The sequence below is a fragment of the Ornithorhynchus anatinus genome, chromosome 14 (assembly GCF_004115215.2).
Source record: "Ornithorhynchus anatinus isolate Pmale09 chromosome 14, mOrnAna1.pri.v4, whole genome shotgun sequence".
Classification (NCBI taxonomy): Eukaryota; Metazoa; Chordata; class Mammalia; order Monotremata; family Ornithorhynchidae; genus Ornithorhynchus; species Ornithorhynchus anatinus.
In genome coordinates, this window is record NC_041741.1 from 15,104,252 (window position 1) to 15,130,074 (window position 25,823).

General features: G+C 48.9%; 3 gene segments (V, D, J or C); all 3 read left to right on the forward strand.

Moving 5' to 3' along the window:
• The window catches only part of LOC120638829, a 96,533-nt gene extending 94,043 nt beyond the window's left edge, over window positions 1–2,490 (forward strand). Inside the window, 2 exon segments of the C gene segment in view lie at window positions 635–958; window positions 1,962–2,490. Of these exon segments, the coding sequence occupies window positions 635–958; window positions 1,962–2,287 (650 nt within the window).
• LOC120638828 overlaps window positions 1–25,823 on the forward strand; it is a 140,968-nt gene that overhangs the window by 92,444 nt on the left and 22,701 nt on the right.
• LOC100076564 overlaps window positions 1–25,823 on the forward strand; it is a 189,816-nt gene that overhangs the window by 91,979 nt on the left and 72,014 nt on the right.

Here is a 25,823-nt window from a genome sequence, read left to right on the forward strand (position 1 = left end):
TTGAGGTCTTCTGAATCTATTCTAAATGTATTCCAGATTTAGGAGCACCATCTGAGCAGAAATCTCAGGGTAAAGGCAGGTGCTCCATTTCTGATGTTCTCAGGGTCCACAGAAGGGCTGAGGACAGAGGTTGAACTGACGGGATGCTGGTTTGGGGAAGGATCTGAAGGTTCCTGGATCAAAATGCAGAAACTCAGAGAGAATGTGAATAGGTCTTTGTTCTCCTCATAGTTCCAATCAATCAATCATATTTACTGAGCACTTACTGTGTGCAGGGCACTCTATGAAGCGAAGGGGAGAGTACAACACAACAATAAAACAGACACATTCTCTGCCCACAGAGAGAAATTACAGATGGATATCCAGAAGTTGGGGTGGAGGCACAAGGCATAGAGGGGTCACCGTTGACCATTCACCCCTCTAGACTGTAAGCTCACTGTGGTCAGGGAACATGTCTACTGACTCTGTTATTCTGTATTCTCTCAAGTGCTTAGTACAGTGCACTGCACAGAGTAAGCTCTCAATAATTATGATTGGTTGTTTGATTGATTGACTGAAGGATCCAGTTCATTGTGATCCACATCCACTCCTACCACCCAGGATTGGGTAGCTGATTCTAATTTTCGTCCTCCAGTTTTATGCGGACCTGCAGTATTCCTAGTCCCTCCAAGACCCAAGGACTTACTCTCTGAAGGTGGCAAACCCAAGATCATCTGCGTGGCCACTGGTCTCAGGGATGAGGAAAAAGATGCTAGAGTAAAGTGGTACAAAAATGGAACACTGTTTCCCAACTCGCAAAACGCACAGACGTCATCAGATACAATATGGAATGGCACACGTGTTTCCAGTAAGCTGTCAGTGACCCCTGAGGACTGGAAGAGTGATGCAGAGTTCAGATGTGAAGTAGAACACAAATTATTTCCAACATCATTGAAAAAAGCAATCTCCCATGATAAAAGTAAGTAGATGCCTGCTCTTCATGCTACTCAATTTACAGTTTCTCTCTTTCTGCTGAGACCAGGACTTGAGTCAAGGCAGGCTGAGGGCTGGACCCCTGACAGGGTCTCAGAGGGGCAGTTTGAGGCAGAGGGTGCGGCGTATGATGTCACAGCTGATAGTGTAGAATAATAATAATAACAATAATAATAATAATTGTGGTACTTGTTAAGCGCTTACTATATGCCAGGTACTGTACTAAGCTCTGGGGTAGATGCAAGCAAATCAGGTTGGACACAGTTCCTGTCCCGTGTCCAGCTCACAGACTCAATCCGCTTTTTAAAGCTGAGATAACTGAGGCATAGAGAAGTGAAGTTACTTGTTCAAGGCCACACGGCAGACAAGTGGTAGAGCCAGGATTAGAGCCCATGACCTTCTGATTCTCAGGGCCATGCTCTATCCACTGTGCCATGTTTGGACTGTATGCTCATTATGGTCAGGGAATATGTCTGCTAATTCTCTTGTATTGTACTCTCCCAAGTCCTCAATACAGTGTTCTGCACATAGTAAGTGCTTGACAAATACCACTGATTGGGAGAGTACAATAAAATCGTCTTCAACTCCTGGAAAAGGAAACCTCCCTTGAAACAATATTAGCAGACAAAAGGAACTCTGAAGGTTGGCATATTTTTCCAACGTTATAAGGAGTGAGCACACTGGCCTATGAAAACTCTTCCCGAGAGAAATCATCATTCCCAGTTGTTCTTAGCTGAGGGCCTTACGATCCATACCACATCCAATGCCTCCAAGCAGAGACTCAACCCAACTCCCTGGGCAAGAGAAGAAGATCCATCCATCCCTGTATTTTGGGTGGCCACCATGTCTCCTCTCACAGATCTGGGGTCCTCAGGCTCACAGATCTGGGGTCCTCAGGCCCTAGGCCCAGAGACTCTCAGTCAGAACCACTGCATGCTGTGGAGTGACGGGGATCCTGTTTAATTCATGTGTTTTGTCCTTTCCTGAAGACACTGAACGTAAAACCCCAGAGGCCTACATCTTCTCACCACACACGGAGGAGCTGAGCAAGGAATCTGTGAGCATCACCTGTCTGGTCAAGGGCTTCTTACCCCAAGATATCTCCATTGCGTGGCAACATAAAGGCAAAGAAATGAAGGAGGAAGAGTACTCTACCACCCCACCCCAGTATCGAAATGGCTCCTACTTTCTGTATAGCAAGCTTACTGTGACAAAGAAGGATTGGGAAACAGGAGAGTCTTTCTCCTGCTTGGTGTACCATGACTCCCGGTCAGACACACTGAAAAAGACGGTGTCCAAAAATACTGGTAATTGAGAGCTGATTAGAACGTCCTGCTGCCCCATTCATGTCTCCTCCTGACCCAGGACCAGCCCTGTTCCCATTTCCCCAACTGCTGTTTATGCTGGCTCTCCCACCCACTCCGGGTCCCTGGAGCCCCAAAAGAGGGGAATTCCCCATGTAAATTCCATCCATGACCCCAAAGCATGATAATAAATACCCTACTGCCACACCTGAAACACGGTACTTCTGGACTGGTTCTTCCTGGGGTCACTGTGGGAAGAAAAGGGCGACTGTTACCTCATGGGGTGACTGGGATGACCAGAGTGGGGGCAGGGAGGTCAGGGGCAGGGAGACTATCCCTCTTTGCCCAGGTAACTTGGGTCCATCTCTATGGTGGGTGAAACTATCTTGTCCCTGCTAGATGACTCATCCCCTTGGGATAGTGTCTTTCCTTAGGGGTGGAGGTCTTCAGTGACTCCTTTGCCCTATCCCTGCCTCTCCCAGGGACCTAGACTGGGTGGACAGAACCAAATCTTTTTTTGACTGTAGTAGATAGGGCGGCATGGAGGACGGGGAAATTCAGGAAGGTGACTAGGGAGAGGGTCTGGTCAGACGGAGCCATGAGGAAGGCTCAGCTGTGGACAGGCCTGACTGACCACACTGTCCATAGTCCACCCTCTCCCATACAGAGGTCAGCCTGGATCCCTCTGACTGATATCTGGCCTGGTCTCTCTAGGCCTCACTCCTCTGAGAACACGTGAGTTGAAATTCTCATGGTTCCCCTGACTTCTGTCATGGCATCAGCCTGTTGCTCTGCTGCTGGGAGAAGCTGAATCCTTCACTACTGGAGAGAACCTCTATCTAAGCCTCCTGTAGGAACTCAGGATGAAAGATCAGGGACAGAGTCAACATGGCCAGCTGCCCTCCACACAATCCCACCTAGATACCCTGTCATCTGCTCCCAGGACCCAGTTGACCTTACTTACCCACTCACCTGCTCTGCATCACTCTTGTGCCCCTCCCTTCTTCCATACAGACAGCTGGACTGACTGGGCACACTACCCCAGGGACTTAGATAGTCTTCATAATGAGACACAAACCCACACAGATATAGTCTCAGACAAAGTCACGTCCATCTACACTTCCAGAAAATACACTTTGGGAAATTACTCATAACTCATTCTCACACAGCCTCATGAACTTACACTGTCTCCCTCTATGTCTTTTGCTAGCACACTCACAAAGACACACACATAAACAGAGTTATCCCACAAACCATACACAGACTTACATACTCACACCCACTCTCACTCACATTGAAACATTGAGATCGAGTCTCTTCTCCCTTTGTGCCAGTGAGCCGTCCAGTGGAGACAGAGAATCTGTGTTCCTTTCCTTTGCTGCTGTGGTCATTGGCCCAGAACCCACTGGGGCATAGGAGGAGCCAGGCTAGAGTCCTGCTCTAAGATGTCATCTGGAGGACACACAGACCTGAGCATCTCAACCTGCAGGAAGAAAAGCCAGGACTCTCCAAGCCCATGTGCTTGGATGTGAATTTACACTCAACATATTTCACCCCAAGTCACCACACTCACACTCCCTTTTTTCCTTCCTCTTCCTCCCATTCCCATCCTATCCTACCCCAGGCTTTCATTCATGACCCTTTATCATGGCTAGGGGTGAAGAAATGGTAGGGACAGAATAAAAAGTTCAGATTTGGGATGGGACCTCGGCCCTGGCCTGGTCCCTCAAGAGCTGCCCAGGACCCTCTCCACAGTCCCTACCCTGACCCTCTAGATGTCAGCAAATAGCCTGGAGAGGAACTGGAGATCCACTGTCCAGCCCAGTCCTCTCACTGGAGAACAAAAAAGTGATCTTCCCTAGTCACACTTATCTGCCCCTACCTGCAGGAATGGGTCATGTCTCTGAGAGCTTCCAAGAGAGGAGTTCTCTGCTCTCCTACTCCTCCTCTGCCTTCCTCAGAGATAATAGGAGCCTGGAGCCTCCCCAGGGATCAATCCTAGGGATCCCTCCCATCCTGATTGGATCCCCTCCATGCTCTGCCCCCTTTACAGTGAAAGGATGGAGTGCTTAGTGAAGGCAACTGTACCATCTCTGTGTCTTGGAACCCAAAGCAGAACATCCAATGGCTGTTATCCACTGGTTTTCGTGTAGGTCATCCTGTAGAGTTGGGAGGGGACAGTTCTCCTCCTGTTGGCAGTAAATTCTGTCCCTAGTAGACCCTTGGCCTTGAGAACTCAGAGATGGGCTGGTTTGAGGCTGGCTGGGAGATGTAGTGCTCTTTCTCCTCACGGGACCTGGTTTGGTCCAGGAATCATCTGGTCTTCCCAAGCCTCTGATGCCAGACCAGCCCAACCAGGGCCTCTCTGAAGCAGTGCAGACACTCTCAAGGAAGCCCAGGCCCTACGCAGGCAGATCTGATCCCAGTGGGTTACCATAGAAAAAGACATTCTCTGGGCCTGGACAGGGGTAGGGAAGTTGAGTGGTGAGTGCCGATCACTGTTCCAGTATCTTTGGGATTGTCCCTCCCTCCAACTGAGTGCCAACTTCTTTCTTATGCATCCCATGAACCTGCAGTGTAATGGGGCAAGCAGAATCCTGAACTTACCATCTTGTCTCTTTCCCCTCCTCACAGGGCTTATTCTGGATGAGAACTGCACCGAGGCTGACAGTGAGGAACTTGAAGGGCTGTGGACCACCATCTCTGTCTTCATCACCCTCTTCTTCCTCAGCGTGTGCTACAGTGCCACGATCACCCTGTTCAAGGTGAGGGGCACAGACTCCCCTCCTCCCTTTCTGCCTACCTCTTACCTGCCGCCTTCTTTCAATAAGAGTGACAATCCTCGAGGTTTGGGATGGGTTCTGACCTCAGGGGCCTGAGTGGTCTGTCTGTCCATCTTTAATTTACAGGGGTTTTCTTCACCCCCACTCCCCTCCACTCCATATGGGAGACTCCATTGGTTTCCACATTACAATTTAATTCACAAGGTACACTACACCTTCCATCAGTCAACCAAATAATCAATGATATATATTGAGCACTTACCATGTGCAGAGCACTATACGAAGCATTTGGAAAGGTATAATGCAACAGAGTTGGTAGCCATGCGCCCTGTCCACATGGAATTTACAATCTAGAGGGGGAAACAGAGATTAATGGAAATAAATAATTTATAATATATCATTTGTAAATATGTACAAAAGTGCTACAGGCAGAGGGTGGGGTGAATACCACTGATGATAATTATAATAATAATGATAAGTGCCAGACACGTAGTAAATGCTTAATAAGAGCCATTAAAAAATAAAATAAAGTAGCATAAGAGACTTTAATAATGATGGCATTTGTTAAGCGCTTACTATGTGCAAAGAACTGTTCTAAGCACTGGGAGGGTACAAGTTGATCAGGTTGTCCCACATGGGGCTCAGTCTTAATCCCCATTTTACAGATGGGGTAACTGAGGCACAGAGAAGTTAAGCAACTTGCCCAAAGTCACACAGCTGACAAGTGGCTGAGCTGGGATTTGAATCAATGACCTCTGACTCCCAAGCCCGGGCTCTTTCCACTGAGCGACACTGCTTCTCTTTAGTACTAGCTCCAATTAAACTTCCTGAAGTAGGAGTACTTAAGAGTAAATCTCTTCCTGGGCAGTGGGGTTTAAGTGTCTACCCCATCTGGTGGTCCTCTTGGATGCCCATCCTGATGGTTTGGGACAGACCATCCAATGTCCTTCATTCTGCCCCCTCCATCCCTAACTTTCCCTCCAGTGATTCTGCCTGGACCTCTCTTCTATAACTTGTCTGAACCCTGGTGGAGCCTGATAAATAATCCCCGCTGTTTCCCTCGACAGGTGAAATGGATTTACTCCTCGGTGGTGCAGTTGAAGCCACAAATGCTACCCGACTACAGGAACATGATTAATCACGAGGTCTAGTGTGGCCTCCTCTCATCCCTGCAGCTTCTGGGCATTCCCCAGCCTCGCTCTTCCCAGCACTTTATAATAACAGCAAAAACTTCATCGCAAGAGGAATCTTCCAGAACCTCCTCTCTCCTCCTGGAGTTATTCACCCTGGAGGTTTTCCTCAAACCATAAAGGGTGAGAAAGGAAGAAGTGTTGGGTCTCCATCCGCCATTCATCCTTGGTCCCTCCTCATGGGGTAGAGAGTGGGGCAAAACCAGCCATATCTGATGCCTTGTGTGACTTGAGAAGTAGCATGACCTAGTGGAAAGGGCACATGCCTGAGAGTCAGAGAACATAGGTTCTAATCCTGGCTCTGTCACTTACCAGGTGTGTGACCTTGGTCAAGTTGCTTCACTTCTCTGGGCTTCAGAAATCGCATCTGTAAAATGGGGAGTAAGACTGTGAGCCCCAGGTAGAATATTAACCATGTCCAACCTCATTATCTTGTATCTACCCTGGTGCTTAATACAGTTACTGACATGTCTTAAGTCCTTAACAAATTCCCTTTGAAAAAAGGGAAAAAAATGGCTTCTGAAACCAAAGCCAGCCTCAGACATTTGGATGTCTGGATGCAAGGATCCAATTGGCCGGCCCCCATCACATGACCTGGAGATGCCCTATGGCACACAGTGATATGTCGTCACATTGCACTCTCAGTACAGCAAGCAAGAATTAATTTCTGTAACCCTGATGGTAACCCCGGGCCGCTCACTCTCGTCTTGGGCAGCTGCTGGACACCCACAGGAGGTGGGGAAAATCTCTTAATCACAGGGAGGGACAGTGCCCCAGCCTTTGCTTCTCCCCACTGACACAGCTGTGTATGCCCACTCTCCAGGGCTCTGGACCCTGAAGGCACTTCACAGGGTCCCTCGCTGCCATCCTGTCTCTCAGAATTACAGATTGATGTATAGTTAATGCCAGACTGCTCATCCCTCCCTGTCGGTTCACTGTACGCTCTCTGACCCCAGACCTACTCTGGGCAGAAAGGCCACTCTGGGTTCACAGAGGCAGGCCTGAATCCTTGCCGGCTCTTATGGGCTAAAGCACTCCACAGTCCGTACCAAGATGAGGCTGGTGCACAGTGATGGGGCCCCCGCAGACTCCATATCCTCCTCAGTGCCTGCCTGTCATGCCCTCCCACCAGTCCCCTCCCGGCAACACCATCCCTTCACCTCCTGTCCCATGTCATTCAACCATTCCACCAACCAGATCAGCTGCCTAAATAAACACATTAAAACACCAATAAGCCATATGACAGAGATGCTTTTTATTTTAGCAGAGGGAAGAGGGAAAACAATATGGTTGCCATGCATGCACAGTGTCAGTCCCGGGAGGGCAGGGACTCTGCGCAAGGATGGCGGCCACATTGAATGGGCCAGAAGACTACCCTTTGTGCATTTCAAATAAGCAGCACTTTATCTGTGGAAATACATTTGTTGTCCTTATCTTTTCCATCATTTTCCATCTCACCCTCCTGCATTATGTGGCTTCCATTTCATGTTTAAATTAAGTGGTAGATCCGTCCACTAATGTAACTTAAAAATCACACTCACCGACATGCCCTGTGAGAGGCCATGCTTTCCATTTCTGCTTAAACCTCCTTTGAGTGACAGTGTCTCTTTTCCAGCATTTTAGCACCCCTGATTGCATATTTAGCATCTCTGATTCATTCATTCAATTATATTTATTGAGCTCTTTCTGTGTGCAAAGCATGGTACTATGCGCTTGAGAGAATACAAAATAGAAATAAACAGGCCCATTCCCTGCCCACAGTGAGCTTACAGCCTAGAGGGGGAGATAAACATTACTATAAATAAATAATTATATAAATAAATGAATTTGTGAATGATATATTCATAGGAGATGGGACGGACCTGTTGAGGGATCCCTCCTGGATTTTCTTCTCCTCTCGGATACCTGCGGTGGAGATGATCTGATTTCATTTTTCTAAACTTGCTGCTCAGCCCCCACTGTGGCCTTCTAGGCTTCTTGTCCTTTCTACCCATGATTCCCAGCAGGATTACCTCCCAAAGACCACCTCAGCCCTACTGTGGCAAGCTTGCGCTTAAGCACTCACCTGCACCCCTGCCCTACATATTGAGCAGTGCCAGGAACCCAGTCAGATAGGGAGGAGAGAGATTCTCCTATTGGTTGAATTCTCCACCGACTGACCATTTTCAAGGCAGCTGTACAAAGTGACTAGTCTTTATCTCAAGTGTATTAAGACTCAGGTGGGGCACAGGGAGAGAAAGAGAGACCAGGCAGGGCAGAAGAAGGAAGGGGAGGCAGGGCGGGATCACAGCCTGGCATTCGCCAGAGGTATTGGTGGGAAAGTGGGGAAAAGCTGCCAGATAATGCCCCCTCCCCCGCTCCCTGGGAGATCACCCTACATTCACCATTCTTCTCGTAGTGGTCCCACCCTGCCGTCTCTATGGCAATGGTACAGAGGATGCTGCAGCCTCAAGGCCTTTTGAAAGTTTAAGAACCTTGGGGTTGGGATTTATGGTTTTTCCGGCTGTCAGGACTTTGGACTGTGATCAGTCCTGCTTGGGTGGAAAAGAGCATGAAATATTATATCATAATAATAATAATGGTACTTGTTAAGTGCTTACTATGTGCCAAGCACTGTTCTAAATTCTAAGGCAGATACAAGTTGATTCGGTTGGACCCAGTCCTTGTCCCATGTGGAGTTTACGCTCTTAATCCCCATTTTACAAATGAGGTAACAGGCACAGAGAGGTGAAGTGACTTTCCCAAGGTCACACAACAGTCATGTGGTTGAGTCCGGATTAGAACCCAGCTTCTTCTAAATCCCAGGGCCCTGCTCTATCCACTAAGCCATCTCTTTTTATCTTGTTTTCTGGTGGATTTTGTTGTTGGCTGTTTTTTTTTTTTACCTTATCAAAACTATGGAGAAGCACAATGGTCAGAGGAGGGGTCTGCCCTAATTTGAGGCTTCTAATGGGAAGGGCGGGGAGGAAGGGAAGGGAGGCTCTTTGTCAATTCAACAGCTTCAAATGGAAGAAATCCAATCCCCCTCCCTCTTCCTTATCACTCTGTAGGCCTCTTTAATCTCCTTGTTTCCCCTCTCTGCAATTTATTTTAGCTTCTGTCTTCCTCACTTCCTGCGGGCAGGGATTATCCATTTAACTCTATTGTTAACTTTTAACTCTCAAGCGTTGTCCAGTGGTCTGCACAAAATCTTCAGTAAGTACTAGTTATGGATTGATTGATCGCCTGAGTGGCTGGGGCGAACTTTACCTGTAGTTCAAAGAGAGGGGGTGGGTGGGGGAAGAGAGAGGGAGTGTTTCAGTTTCCTCATTGGTAAAATGAAGATTAAATAAATTCTGGGAGTCAGGAGTAGTGACTTCAAGTTATCCTATTATGCTGTTAGTCAGTAGCTCTTTATTCAATTTTTGAGGTTGTTGGAACTTTGTCCCAATGATATCCAAGCAGGAAGACAGTGAGCTCCATGTGGGACAAGGACTGTGTCCAACCTGATTATCTTGTACCTATTCCAGTGCTTAGTACAGTTCCTGGCACATAGGGAGCACTTAAATATGATAAAAAGAGGCTTTGTTTTTCTCTTTTCTGAACATTTCACCATACAAGTCTACATAGCCCATAATTGCCCCCTTTTCTGAATGCCATGAGACTTAATTCAGCAATCGTGGCTTCTCTCTCCTGGTAGTGACACCAATGTAATCTGGGTTCTTACCACAAAGTATGCTGGAGACCCATTGGTGATTCAGAGATTCAGTCCTAATAAATGTCCCAAATGTGTTTATTAGCCTAGCCCAAACCTCTAGTCTTGTGATAGTTCCTTGCTGTTTGAGTGAAACTGTAAATACCCAGTACATATCACAAGAACATAGCTCCTTTTATTGCTTTTTGGCTCCCTCCATGAATTACATCAATCGTCAAAGGTGGTAAAGCCACAGGGATAAAAAAAAGATGCATAAAACAAACACTCAAAATTGTGAATACTTCAGTTGGTGGGAAAACCCAAGATTAAGGACTGAAACTGATTTAGGGATGAATGAATCATTCCCTGCTTCTCTCAGCCAAAAGCTCACACTCAATTTTGGGTGTGGGGAGATTCATTTTAAACTCTGTGGCAAGAAGGGTGGTAGATGCCCAAATAAAGAACATTACCAGTGCAAGGAAATGGAACTTCAATTATGCAAATTGCAATTATTCATTTCCTGTGCAGGATGGACAGAACTAGAAGGATGTGTGTAGCCTAGGACCACCTCCAATTGCAAGAAGATCTGTGCTACCAAAAATTTTGTCTGTCCTGTTATCTCACTTTGTTTCTTTACTGTTAACCGCAGCTGGGTAGAAAAATTTTGAACAGAAAAAGGCAGAATTGGTGAAATATCACAAAAATGCACATTCTCACCCAGTTGGTACTCATATGGGAATTTAGATATCAAAAGGCCTGCAGATAAGAAGTAGCCTGCAGAAGCAGCATGGCCTATGGATAGAGCATAGGCCTGGGAGTTGGAAGGACCTGAGTTCTAAATCCAGCTTTGACTTGTGTGCTATGTGACCTTGGGCAAGTCATTTCATTTCTCTGTGCCTCAGTTACTTCATCTGTAAAACGAGAATTAACCCTGTGAGCATCATATAGGACATGGACTGTGTCCAACCTGATTATCTTGTATCTACCCCAGCGCTTAGTACAGTACCTGGCACATAGTAAGTGCTTAACAAATATCATAAAAAAAGAAGGATACCATCCCCTGAAAGAAATGCTATCTGATGACAGACACTCTCCATCTTTTCTCCCTCTACTCAAGGACAATGTGTGTGTGTGTGTGTGTGTGTGCGCACGCGCGCATGCACCTTTCAGTTTCCTTATCAATAAAATAGGGATTAAAATAAGGACTGGAAGTCAAAAGACCTGAATTACATAATACCCTTGCTCCTCCATTAACTTTCGCAGAGGTCATCAGGCAAATCAATGGCAAGACCTCAAATAGAACCCAGGAACCCTAATGCCCAGGTGCCAGTTGAAGATTTTCAACTATCTCACCAGCCCTGCTTCAGGGAAAAAACAGAAACCAGCCTAAGAAAGGAATTGGGGGTTGGGAGGAGGGGCGAAAGGGGAGCAAGCTGTTCTTTTTAAGAAAGGAGAGAGAGAGAAAGGAAAAGAGAAAGGAAAGGGAGAAAGGGAGGAGAGAAAGGGAGGAGAGAAAGGAAAAAGAGAGAAAGGAGAGGAAGGAGAGGAAGGAAGGAGAGGAAGGAAGGAGAGGAAGGAAGGAGAGGAAGGAAGGAGAGGAAGGAAGGAGAGGAAGGAAGGAAGGAAGGAAGGAAGGAAGGAAGGAAGGAAGGAAGGAAGGAAGGAAGGAAGGAAGGAAGGAAGGATAATAATAACTGTGGTATTTCTTAAGCACTTACTTTGTGCCAGGGGCTCTGTACTAAGTGCTGAAGTAACTGGTAACAAGGGAACTGGGTTGGACACAGTCCATCTCACAAAGGGCTCACAGTCTAATCCCCATTTTATAGATGAGGTAACTGAGGCAAAGAGAAATTAAGTGACTTGCCCAAAGTCACATACTAGACAAGTGGTTGAGCTGGGATTAGAACCCAGGTCTTTCTGACTCCCAGGCCCATGCTGTATCCATTAGGCCATGCTGCTTCTCAATCAAAGCCTGCCTGAGGGAACCAGAGGAGGGCAGCTATTAAGACAATGTTTTAACTGGTGGAATCTGAACAAGAGAGGTGTCTCAGAAGCCTATAATTTGTGGTGGAGTTATAGATTGATTGCTTCAGACATTCCTATTAATGCTTCATGCTCACCACACCAAAATTGAGAACTGATGAACTGATCCCAAAATGAAAGGCCACTGGCTCAAACCAACAATCCACTCCTCATTTTGTACACATAAAGATCATTCCTGCTACTTGAAAAGCTCGTTTCAGATTTCAAGTCTGCTTTTTGCAATTCCAAACTTCGCTAAATCTCTGATAATGACAAATAACCCTCCTATAATTGCTGCAATGTGGAGAAGTTGGATAGTATCTCCTTTACCATGAGTATGGTTATCCAAGAGAACTCACCTTCATACTGTTCTTTTAAGCATCATTTTCATCCTGTCAAAGAAAGTGCAAAAGCCTAGGTGAAGTACTTGTTTAACACAATATAACATCTCTGGTGGTTTTATGTATACTTACTCCACACATATCAAATTGATGGGCACAACTTTAGATTAAAACAGCTTAAACAATGAAGAGGCAGCATGACTGTGCAGAAAGAACATGGGACTGAGAGCCAAGAGAACTGGATTCAAGTTTGAGTTCTTCCACTAGCCTGCTGTGTGACCTTGGGTAAGTCACATAATAATTATAATAAAAATAATAATAATAACTGCATTTGTTAGCGCTTACTACCACTAACTCAATCAGTGGTATTGGGGGTGAAGAAAGAAAGTAATGCTATTTACATATATATATACATATATGTATATACACATATTGAAACCCCTTTTGGGACTGGGACAAAATCTAATCTAATTACCTTTTATCTATCCCAGTGTTTAGTACAGTGCTCAGCACATAGTAAGCTTTTAACAAATACCACAATTAGTATAATTTTTATTATTTGCCTTGCCCAAGGTCACACAGCAGTCAGTGGTAGAGCAGGAATTAGAACTAGATCCTCTGGCTTTCAATTCTATGCTTTTTCCACTAGTTCATGCTGCTTCTATAGCTTCTATAACTTAACTATGCCCCAGTTTCCTCATCTGTAAAATGAGGATTAAAATACCTGTTCTCCCTCCCTCTTAGACTACAAGCCCCATATGGGACAGTGTCTTTGATCAGAGAATTTGAATCTACCCCAGTGCTTAGTACAAGACTTGGTATATAGTTCAGTCTTAATGAATATCATGATCATTATTAATGGAGTTATTCAAAGGAAAGGAAGAGTCATTCAAATCAAACTCACAGAGACTTTCCTAAACTTATGACTCCCCTAAGACAGACTTGCCAAGACTAACCAAGGAAAGTAGTAAAGACATCTAAGGGATTAGCGACACCTGGATGCATTACCACAAAAGGATGGATGAGACTCTAAAGTGCTCCACTAATAGTTACAGAAACGGCTTTCTTTCTCCTCCCAGGCCTTCTCCCCATCCCTCAACTTGAGATGAGTGTCCTGCTCTCACACACACACACACACACACCTTCTATTCATTCATTCATATGTACTTATTGAGCACTTACTGTGTTCCAGAGCTCCTAAAGTTTGGAACCTTACAGAGAGGATCCCCGTCGCTTTACTCTGGATCTTCTCTATTTTCTCCACATTCTTCGTGATGCCAGGACCATTACTGAGATTTGGGACTCAAGGAATCAAACCTGAGAACCACTGGTTTGGAAGCTCCTTGAGAGCAAAAGATCATGCCTATCAACTCCACTGTATTGTACTCTCCCAAGCACTTAGTACAGTGTTCTGCACTCAGTATAGCACTCAATAAATACCACTGATTGAGAAGCAGCATGGCTTAGTGGAATGAGCATGGCCCCGGGAGACAGAAGACCTGGTTCCAATCTTGTATCTACCACTTGCCTGCTGTGTGGCCTTGGAAAAGTCATTTTACTTCCTCTGTGCCACAGGTCCCTCAACTGCTAAATGGAGATTCAAAAACTCTTCTCTCTCCTACTTAGACTGTGAGCCCCATGTGGAATCTGATTATCTTATTCCTACCACAACGCTTAGTACAGTGCTTGACATGCAGTAAGCACTCAACAAATATCACTATTATTGTTATTATCAGAAGATTTTCCAAAGCCTCTTCCAGCTCAATGATGCTGTCAGTCACCGTTATTTATTCACTGACTAAGCTCCCCTTTCCCCTTCTCCCACTCCCTTTTGCATTACCCTGACCTGCTCCTTTCATTCGTCACCCCCACCCCCGGCCCCACTGCACTTATGTACATATCCGGAATTTATTTATATTAACATCTGTCTCCCCCTCTAAACTCTAAGCTCACTTTTGGCAGGGAATGTGTCTGTTTATTGTTATACTGTACTTTCCCAAGTGTTTAGGACAGTGCTCTGCACACAGTAAGTGCTCAATAAATACAATTGAATGGTGGATTGAATGAATGACTACTGAGCACCTATGTGCAGAGCACTATAATAAGGCTATGATTTTTGATCATCTAGCCCAGGGTTAAAGAGGGCCCTTCTAACATCCCCCAATTTTCCTTTTAATATGCAAGTGAATCCTATCATGATTTAATGTATTGAAATTCTTCTTGACCTTTCTATCAATATTTCCATTTTTCCTAATATTGAAGACAGCTGGCAAGCTTTGGTTTGGAGAATGAAGGACTGAGAACCCATGTGAAGGAAGTAGGACCTCGATCTCGACTGGAACTGGTCACTGATGTCTTTGTGGGACATGGGGGCGTCCAGAGGAACCTTTTCCTGCAGGGGCCCTCAAGGTAGGGGATGACAGCCTGTGTCCCCTCTCCGCTGCTGAGGGCTTTCAAGGTGGGTGCAGAGGTGGAGGGGCAGTGGTGAGGATGTGTCCACATCTCCTCCTGGAGCCCTGGGCTTGCAGGCTGCATCACCTCCTAGCCCTGCAGAACTGTAGCCTTCTCAGCCTCAGCTCACAGGCAATTCCCCTGGGGATAACCCCAGAGAGAAAAAGGGAACTGCCCAGATTGAAATGCCTTTGAAACCCTGGTTTCAAAGCCATATTTAGGGCTGGGGGCAATTGCTGTAATATCTGTTCAGGTTTGCTGTTGACTCCAAGGAAGTGAGAGCGGTAATGATGTAAGAAGGTGATGAAGCAGAGAAAGATGGTGTGAATGGTGGAGAGATCATGGGGCCGTTGGGACAGAGACCACCATTGGGAACCTGCAGAGAAGCAGTTAAGAGCACAACTCCATCCTCCACCCGGCCTCCCTGAAGAGTCCTTCTCAAGCAGGATGATCTCTCAGGCTCACAGCACTCCAGAAAGGACCAGGTTTGGTTTTTATCCTTCTGCCTTAGGGAAAGGATTATCACTTCCTGGGGAGAAAGAAAAGACAGATTCCATCTGGGGCTGGAGGGACTAATGTTAGACAGAGAGCCAGACCTCTGGAGTTCTGCTCCTTTCTGAGACGATAACCTGTGTCAGGCAACAACAGTGTGGAGAGATGCCGTGTGGAAGACTCCTGGTTTGGGGAAAACAGAAGTGGAGCATTGTCAAGAGGCATTCAGTGCAAAGAGCATGTGTTTGGGAGAGAATGTCCACATCTGGCAGCAGGTCCTGCTTCTGGCATTAAGGTCAGGAAGGAGAAGCAGGGATGGAGAAAGCAAAACACCCTTCATAGGGGTGAGCACACAGGGAGCCAGAAATGGCCCAGTGGATGTGGGGGTCAGGGACTACTCAGCAGAGAGACAGGAGGATCCATCATGTTCTCCTCCAGCCCTGAGCACTGAGCAGTGAAACCACTTAAGCCATTGTGATAGACTGGAGGAATCGGGCTAACTGGGAATGCTTCATGGAGAGCCAAGAGCTGAGAGAAAGGTTAGCTAACAAGGATCGAGGAATGGGAAATGAGAGCTAGGCTGGACCAATCCAGACAAGATGGGCTTTCTCAGGGATTAAGAAAGGGGTGGGATTTGAGTTGCAGTGGGAATCCAAGCCTGAGTGAGAGGCCCATGAAAAGACTGCCAGGATGAGAGCTAAACTGGCTGTAGGGACAGAGATTGGGTCTGTATCAGACACACAAACTGAGCTGGCATGGACAGGGAGGCTTGGCTGGTCCTGGGCTAAAGGCTGAGCTGGCGGGGGCACAGGAGCTCAGTTGGAACAGTGACACAAGCTGAGCTGGCAGGAGGTACCAGAGCAGAGCGGGGAGCTGGCATAGGTGCTGAACTGGCAGGGGGCATAAGAACAGAGCTGGGAGCAGGTTCAGGAAGTGAACTGGCAGAGGGTGTGGGAGCTGAATTTGGAGCAGGTACAGGAATAAAGTTGGAAGCAGATGTAGGTCCTCAAATGTCAAGGGGAAGAGCAGAACTTGGAGCCGATAGAGGAGCTGATACAGGAGAGCTTGGAGCTGGTACCAGAGCTGAACTGGCAGTAGGCAGAGAAGCAGAGCTGGGAGCAAGTTCAGGAGCTGAGCTTGCAGAGGGTACAGGAGCCAAGCTGGAAGCTGGAATGGGAGCTGAGTTGGAATCTGGGACAGGAACTGAGCTGGAAGCAGGAATGGGAGCTGAGCTGATAGGTGGTACAGGAACAGACCCAGGAGCAGGTTCAGGAGATGAGCTGCTAAAGGGCAGAGGAGCAGAAATGGAAGTTGGTACTGGAGCTGAGCCTGGAGTAGGTGCTGGAGCTTAGCCAACAGGAGGAACCGGAGCAGAACTGGGAGCAGGAGCTAGAGTTGAGCTAGGATCAGGTACTGGAGCTGAACTGGAAGTAGGAATGGGAGCTGAGCTGGCAGGAGGTACAGGAATAGAACAGGGAGCAGGTTCAGGAGCTGAGCTGGCTGGGGGCATGGAGCAGAACTGGAAGCTGATACTGGAGCTGAGCTGGCAGGAGGAGCAGGAGCAGAGCTGGAAGCAAGAGCCAGAGCTTAGCTAGGAGCAAGTTAAGGAGCTGAGCTGGCAGAAGGTACAGGAGCAGAGCTGGGAGCAAGAGCCAGAGCTGAGGTAGGAGCAGGCCCTGGAGCTGTGCTGAGAGAGGGTACGGGAGCTGAGCTGGAAGAAGGAATGGGAGTTGAGCTAGCAGGAGGTATAATAACAGAACCAGGAGCAGGTTCAGGAGATGAGCTGCTAAAGGTCAGAGGAGCAGAAATGGAAGCTGGAACTGGAGCTGAGCTGGCAGGAGGAACAGGAGCAGAGCTGGGAGCAGGAGCCAGAGCTGAACTGGGAGGGGGCACAGGAGGTGAGCTGAGAGCAGGAATGGACACTGAGCTGGCAGGAGGATCAGGGGCAGAGCTTGGGGAAGGAGCCAGAGCTGAGCTAAGAGCAGGTAGTAGAGCTGAGCTAAGAGCAGGTAGTAGAGCTGAGCTGGGAGGGGGCAGAGGAGATGAGCTGGAAGCTGGAATGGGGGCTGGGCTGGCAGGAGGTACAGAAACAGAGCAGGGAGCAGCTTCAGAAACTGAGCTGGCAGGGGGCAGGGGAGCAGAACTAGAAGCTGGAAGCAGGAGCCGGAACAAGCTAGGAACAGGAATAAGAGCTGAGCCAGCAGAAGGTACAGGAGCTGAGCTGGGAACAGGTACTGGAGCTGAGCTGGGAAGGGGCACAGGAGCTAAGCTGGAAGCAGATATGGGAGCTGAGCTGGCAGGAAGTATAGGAACATAGTCGGGAGCAGGTTCAGGAGATGAGCTGGCAGGGGACAGAAGAACAGAACTGGAAGCTGGAACTGGAGCTGAGCTGGCAGGAGGTACAGGAACAGAGCTGGGAGCAGTAGCCAGAGCTGAGCTAGGAGCAGGTACTGGAGCTGAGCTGGGAGGGGGCAAAGGAGCTGAGCTAGAAGTAGGAATGGGGGCTGAGCTGGTGGGAGGTACAAGAACAAAGCAGGGAGCAGGTTCAGGAGCTGAGCTGGCTAGGGGCATGGGAGCAGAACTAGAAGCTGGAAGCAGGAGCTGGAGCTGAGCTAGGAACAGGAATGAGAGCTGAGCCAGCAGAAGGTGCAGCAGCTGAGCTGGCAGCAGGAACAGGAGCAGAGCTGGAAGCAGGACTCGGAGCTGAGCTAGGAGCAGGCCTGGAGCTGTGCTGGGAGGGTGCACAGGAGCTGAGCTGGAAACAGGTATGGTAGCTGAGATGGCAGGAGGTACAGGAGCAGAGCAGGGAACAGGTTTGAGAGCTGAGCAGGCAGCGAGCAGAGGAGCAGAACTTGAGCAGAGCTGGGAGCAGGTACTGGGGTAGAGCTGGCAGGAGATACAGGAGCAGAGCTGAGGGCAGGTTCAGAAACTGAGCTGGAAGAGGGTAGAGAAGCAGAAATGAAAGATGGTACCAGAGCTGAGCTGGGAACCAATACAGCTTGGAGAAGCAGCGTGGCTCAGTGGAAAGAGCACGGGCTTTGGAGTCAGGGCTCATGAGTTCGAATCCCAGCTCTGCCACTTGTTGGCTGTGTGACTGTGGGCAAGTCACTTAACCTCTCTGTGCCTCAGTTCCCTCATCTGTAAAATGGGGATTAAGACTGTGAGCCCCACGTGGGACAACCTGATTCCCCTATGTCTACCCCAGCGCTTAGAACAGTGCTCAGCACATAGTAAGCGCTTAACAAATACCAACATTATTATTATTATTACAGCTGCTGAATCAGTTGGGGGCAAGGGAGCTGACCTGATCGGGGGAAGGTATGGGAGCTGAGCTGGCAGGATGTAATGAAGCTGAGCCAGGAGCTGATATGGGAACTGAGCTGACTCGGCACAGGAGCAGATCTGGGAACTGAGCTGGCAGGATGTTAATGGAGCTGAGAAGGGAGCATGTTCAGGAGATGAGCTAGCAGGGAGCATCGCACTGAACTGAGCTGGGAGCTGGTGTGGTAGCTGAGCTGGGTGCTGGTACCAGAGCAGACCTGAGAGCTAGTACCTAGCTGAGTTAGGAGCAGGGCTGGCAGGAGGTGCCATAACAGAATTGGGAGTAGGCTCAAGAGATGAGCTGGCAGGGGGCAGAGCAACTAGGCTGAGCTGGGAGCCGGTACCAGAGCAGACCTGAGAGCCAGTGCCTAGCTGAGTTAGGAGCAGAGCTGGCAGGAGGTACCATAGCAGAATTGGGAGTAGGCTCAAGAGATGAGCTGGCAGGCGGCAGAGCAGCTAGGCTGAGCTGGGAGCCGGTACCAGAGCAGACGTGAGAGCTAGTACCTAGCTGAGTTAGGAGCAGCTCTGGCAGGAGGTACCATAGCAGAATTGGGAGTAGGTTCAAGAGATGAGCTGGCAGGGCGCACAGCAGCTAGGCTGAACTGGGAGCCAGTACCAGAGCAGACCTGAGAGCTAGTACCTAGCTGAGTTAGGAACAGCTCTAGCAGGAGGTGCCATAGCAGAATTGGGAGTAGTCTCAAGAGATGAGCTGGCAAGGGGCAGAGCAGCTAGGCTGAGCTGGGAGCCGGTACCACAGCAGACCTGAGAGCCAGTGCCTAGCTGAGTTAGGAGCAGAGCTGGCAGGAGGTACCATAGCAGAATTGGGAGTAGGCTCAAGAGATGAGCTGGCAGGGGGCAGAGCAGCTAGGCTGAGCTGGGAGCCGGTACCAGAGCAGATCTGAGAACTAGTGCCTAGCTGAGTTAGGAGCAGAACTGGCAGGAGGTACCATAGCAGAATTGGGAGTAGGCTCGAGAGATGAGCTGGCAGTGGGCAGAGCAGCTAGACTGAGCTGGGAGCTGGTACCAGAGCAGAGCTGGGAGCTAGTTTTGTAGCTGAACCAGAAGCTGGTACCGGAGCAGAGAGAGGAGTAGGTTCAGGAGGTGAGCTGGAAGGGCACATATCAGCAGAGCTGAGCTAGGAGCTGCTACTAGAGCAGAGCTAAGAGTTGGTGCCAAAGCAGAACTGGCAGGAGGTACCTCGGGTAAGCTGGGAGCTGGTACCAGAGCATCACTGGAAGCTAGTACCATAGCTGAGCTAGAAGCTGGTACAGGAGCAGAGCTGGCGGGACCTATTGGAGCTGAGCTGGGAGCTGGTACCAGAGCAGAGCTGGCACCAGAGCAGAGCTGGCAGAACCTATTGCAGCTGAGCTGAGAGTTGGTACCAGAGCAGAGCTGGAGCCAGTACCATAGCTGAGAGAGGAGCAGATATAGGATCAGAGCAGGTAGGGGATAGAGCAGAGACAGGAGCTGGTTCAGGAGAGAAGTTGACAGGGGGGATTGAAGCTGAGCTGAGCTGGTACCATAGCTGAACTGGGAGCAGGTACAGGAGCAGAGCTGGCAGGAGGTAATGGAGCAGAGATGGAAGCAGATTCAGGAGATGAGCTGGCAGGAGGCACAGGAGCTGAAATGGTAGCTGGTACCAAAGCAGATCTAGAAACTAGTACCCTAGCTGTGTTAGGAGCAGATCCAGGAGCAGAATTGGCAGGAAGTGCAGGAGCTGAGCTGGAAGCAGGTAAAAGAGCAGAGCTGGCAGGAGATACCAGAGCAGAGATGGGAGCTGATTCAGGAGTTGAGCTGGCAGGGGGCATCGCAGCTGAGTTGAGAGCTGGTACTGTAGCTGAGCTGAGAGTTGGTAGCATAGCTGAGCTGGGAGCTGGTCCTGGAGAGAGCTGGCAGAAGGTACGGCCACTTATCTGGGAGCTGGTACCGGGGCAGAACTAGGAGCTAGAACCGTAGCTGAAGTAGGAGCAGGCTGGAGGTGCCGGAGCTGAGCTAGAAGCTGTGATCAGAGCAGAGCTCCAAGTTAGTATTGTATTGAGCTAGGAATAGGTACCAGGAGGTGAAATGGCAGGAGATACCAGATCAGAGCTGGGAGCTAGTATCGTAGCTGAGCTAGGACCAGGTTCAGGAGCTGAGCTGGCATCAGGTACAGGAGCCGAATTGGCAGGAGGTAACAAGAGCTGAGTCAGGAACAGATAGAGGAGTAGAGCTGACTGGAGGTACTGGAACAGCGCTGGGATCTGGTTCAGGAGATGAGCTGGCAGAGGGCCCAGGACCTGAGCTCAGGGCTGGTACCAGTGGTGAGCTGGGAGATGGTAAGAGAGCTAGAACTAGAAGCTGAGATAGAAGCAGGTACAGGAAGAGAATTGGCAGGAGGCATAGCAGCTGAGCTGGAGCAGGTTCAGGAAATGAGTAGCCGGGGGCATAGTAGCTGAGCTGGGAGAGGTATGGGAGCTGAACTAGCTGGGGGCACAGGGTCTGAGCTGGCAGGAGGCCCAGGCTCAGAGCTGGGAGAGGGTACAGGAGCTGAACTGACACAGGCAGAGTTGCTGAGCTAGCAGAAATGGTGAGCTGGTGGGAGGTGTGGGGGCTAAGCTGAGAGCTGCCACAGTAACTGAACTGGCATGGGGCAGAAGCATTGAGATGGTAGGAAATACAAAAGCTAAGCTGGCCAGGGAGCAGAGTTGGAAGTGATGATAGGAGCTGAGCTAAAAAGGGAGCACAGTGGTGAAATGACAGGAGATATAGGAGCTGAGCAGACAGGGCCAGAAAAGCTGAGCTGCTATAAAAGACAGAGGAGCTGAGCTGAAAGTGTGTACAGGAGCTCAATGGGTAAGGAAGAGAGAGGCTGAGTTAGCAAGGGGACCAAGAGCAGAAGGGGCAGAGTGCAGAGATGAGCTTGTAGAAGGCAAAATAACTGAGTTGGCACAAGGTCAGTGGGCAGAGGAGCGAAGCTGGGCAGTGGTTACAGAGCTGAGTTAGCTGGGTGCAGATGAGCTGAACTGGAAGATGATTCAGAAGCGAGCTGGAGATGGCGTGGAGAAGCTAAGCTAGGAGAGGGTACAGAGCGTGAAGTAGCAGGGGGAAGATGGCAGGCTCTGCAGAAGCTGAGCTGGCAGAGGAGATGAGCTAGCAGAAGTGAGCTGGTGAGTGGCACCGAAGCAGGAATGTCAGTGGGTCAAAGAGCTTATCTTAGGGAAATGGGGATACAGGTCTGCACTGGCAGGGGGAAGGAGCAGACAGACTGGTATGAGGCAGAGGAGGCGAGTTGAGAGAGAGAAAAGATATGAGCTAACCTAGAGCAGAGAAGTTGCCCTGGCATTATGTGGCTAATTGCAGTATTTGTGAAGAGCCCACTAGCACCATACTAAGCACTGGGCTACATAAGGGGTAATCATATGAGACACAGTGGTTGAGTTGAGTTACCAAGGGCAAAATGGCTCAGCTGACATGGGATACCCAGGAGCAGAGTATGGTGAGGAGGACCAAGGGAGCGAGCTGGCAGCAGGTATGAGTGTGCGGCTGGTGGATTTCTGGAGGAGGCCCAGGGGCTGAGCTGCCCGGCAGCAGGTGTGGGGGTTAGCATGATTTATGCTCCCATTGGACAGGACTTTCCGGTTGCTGAGGCCCAATCGATCCTGCGGGCTCTGGTGATGGTGATGACTCTGGTGAGGAGATGGGCAGGTAGACCAGTTGTATGTCTGTCTCGGCAGCCCCTGGTTCCTGATGGTCCCTCCCTCTTTGGGGGTGTCAGATCCCGGGGCCTGCTCCGTTAGGGTCCCATTGATACCCCTTCTCTGAATCCACAGAACCTGGCATTGTGAGTCTCCTTGTGAATCAACTAGTTTAGAGCTCCTCCCCTTCAGCCAGACTGAGCCATAAAGGGGGGGCAGACCACCCAGTTTGGACCATCCCCCGGTCACCTGGTCACCCACCAGGACTGGGAGCTAAAGTCAGTCCTGCAGTCCTCATCCTCGTCAGCCCTTTCAGCCCTGTTTCCCCATCCCCCACCCAGAACCGTGGTGCGCTTGACTCACCCTCAAATGCTGCTGTTCCCACTGAGCTTCTGAACGGTATCAGGCCTTCTTCACAGCAGATTGGGGGTCCCCAGGGGAAGGAAGCAGGATGTCCTGCAACAGCGTAGGAGAATGGGGGTGGGGAGGAGGACCACATCACTGGCCCAAGCAAATCCACGGGGGGGCGGGGGCGGAAGGAAGGGGCTCTTAATCAATCAATCATATTAATTGACCACTTACTATGTGCAGAGAACTGTGATAAGCGTTTGGAAGAAGACAATACGACAATATAACAGAGTTGGTAGACAAATTCCCTGCCCACAGTGAGCTTAAAGTATAGTGGGAGAGACAGACATTAATATAAACAAATAAATTATGGATATAATAAATTACAGAGCCATCAGATGGGGGGCTGAAAAAGTATGAAGTTGGGTTTGCCCTCTAGGGAATTGGGAGAATCTCCCCTCTTCCTCCTCTTCTGGGTAACTTGCCTGTCTTTTTATAAGGATATATTGGCACTGATGTAATTTATAATGGCACTGTACTAAGCACTGGGGTAGATTCAAGATAATCAGGTTGGACACGGTCCATGAGCCACTTAGGCTCATAGTCAATCCCCATTTTACAGATGAGGTAACTGAGGTGCAGAGAAGAGAAGTGATTTGCCCAAAGTCATACAGCAGACAAGTGGCAGAGCTGGGATTAGTATCAAAGTTCTCTGGGCCCCAGGCCCGTGGTCTTTCCATTAGAGAAGCAGCATGGCTTAGTGGAAAAAGCACGGACTTGGGAGTCAGATGTCATGGGTTCTAATCCCGGCTCCAACGCTTGTCAGCTGTGTGACCTAGGGCAAATCATTTAACTTCTCTGGGCCTCAGTTACCTCATCTGTAAAATGGGGATGAAGACTGTGAACCCTCTGTGGGACAACCTGATTACCTTGTATCTACCCCAGTGCTTAGAACAGTGCTTGGCACATACAAAGCACTTAACAAATGCCAACATTATTATTATTATTACCACACTGCTTCTCATTTGACTGGTTGTTGGAGTATATGTATATGTATGTGCGTGTGTGTGTGTGATGGCCCAAACTTAAATCCTCTTCTTGCCTTTCAGCTGGGACAGTTCCCCCATCCATCTTCCCCTTGACTCCCAGCTGCAAAGAAGAAGAACTCTCTGAGGTGACCGTGGGTTGCCTAGTGACCGGCTACTCCCCACAACCAGTGCACGTCAAGTGGAGCCCACCTGCCTTCAGCAGCAGCTCCAAAACCTTCCCCGCTGTCCTCCAGTCCGGGGGTCTGTACACCCTCAGCAGCCAAATCACCCTCCCTACAGAAAAATGGCGGTCGGAGTCAGTCACTTGCAATGTGGAGCACCCAGCCAGCAAGACCAAGATCGATAAGAAAGTTGGTAAGACAGCTGCCTTCTTCCCACCCCACACCTTGGAGGCTGTTGGTGTCCATCCCTCCCAGCAGAAAGGGAGCACGCAAGAAGGTTGGGAGTTATGAGGCTGGAGGAATCCCAGTTCAGGACAGGACTTGTGGTTTCAATGCAAGGGGAAGAAGAGCCTGGATACCTTCATGAAATCTCATTTTATGTCAGGAAATCCATATATGTGGTGGGATGGGAAGGAAGAGGCCATGGATACAATGAAAATAAGGGTGTGACATTCCAATAGCCTCTTCTTTTAAATGAGCCATTGACATTTTTGAACTCTTTGATATTTTCTTCACACTCTGAATGAATACTGATCTCCTTTTCTGTTTGCAGAACCTGGACCTAGTAACCCTCCTCACTGCCCAAGTAAGTCTTCAAAACCCTTGCTTCCTAAGGGATCAGTGTGACCTAGTTGAAAGAACACAGGCCTGGGAGTCAGAGGACCTAGGCTCTAGTCCCAGCTCCATCACAATTTGCTGTATGACCTTGGGCAGGTCACTTAACTTCTCTGTGCCTCAGTTACCTCAACTGTTAAATGGGGATTCAATATCTGTTCTCCCTACTACTTTACTATGAGACCCATGTGGGATTTGATTATCTAGACTCTCCCCCAGAGTTTAGCACAATGCTTGACTTATAGTAAGCACTTAACAAATGCCACAATTATTATCCCCAGCTTTTTGACCTGCAGAGCAATATCAGGAGAAAAGTTGAGGGTGGAGAGTTGGGAGCACCATAAGAGCAGAAATCTCAGGGTAAAGCCAGATGCTCCGTTTCAGTTTAACTCTGAAGCTCTCAGGAATTCCAGAAGGGCTAGGGACAGAAGATGGGTTGACAAGAGGTCCAGCGGCAAAAATTCAAAGAGAAGGTGAATGAATGTGCTGCAATTCCTCTCAGTGTGGAGGGAGGAGCTCTAGAAGACTGAGGAGAGGTTACGGATGGATATGAAGATGATGATGATGATGATGATAGTGGTGGTAGTATTTATGAAGAGCTATGTGCCAAGCACTGTGCTAAGCACTGGGGGAGAAACAAGAGAATCAGTCTCTGGGGATCTAAATCAGTCCATCATACTTACTGAGCACTTACAGTGTGCACTAAGCCCTTGAATCCACGAGGGAGGGAAAAAGAGGCATTATGTTCCCGTTTTACAGAAGAGGAAACTGAAGCCCTGAGAATTTATGTGACCTGCCCAAGGTCACATAGCAGACAAGAGACGGGGTTGGGGCTAGAGCCCCGATCCCCTGACTCCGCCTCTCTTGTTCTTTCCTCTTGGTCTAGAGGGAGAGGCCAGTGGGGGTCAGCATTGAAACTGGAACTGAAAGACCCTGTTCACTGTATCCCATCCACTCTCTTCTCCTAATTTCTGTCCTCCAGACCCAGGTAGTGCTGCTGTATTCATATTCCCTCCCAAACCCAAGGACTTCCTCTCTGTGGCTGGCACCCCTAAGGTCACCTGTGTTGTTGTGGATCTTGGCTTCGAAGACAAAGATGAAAGCCCTGTTGTCACTTGGTACCAAGGCGACAAGGAACTTCCCAAGACAAGAATGCTAGAACCACCACCCAAGGAACAGAGGAATGGCACCTATCGTTTCGTCAGTGAGCGGGACGTGTCCAGCAAGGACTGGCTGGACCAGAAAGTATTCAAATGCAAAGTGCAACACAAAAATTTTCCATCACCCATCACGAAGTCTATCTCCCATACTGCCGGTAAGTAGATGCTTGCTCTCTGCACTGGAAAATTCAATTTAGAGCTCTTCCCCTAATCTGATATCAGGATGCAGAGTCAAGGGAAGTTGAAACCCAAGCTGAACTCCAGAGG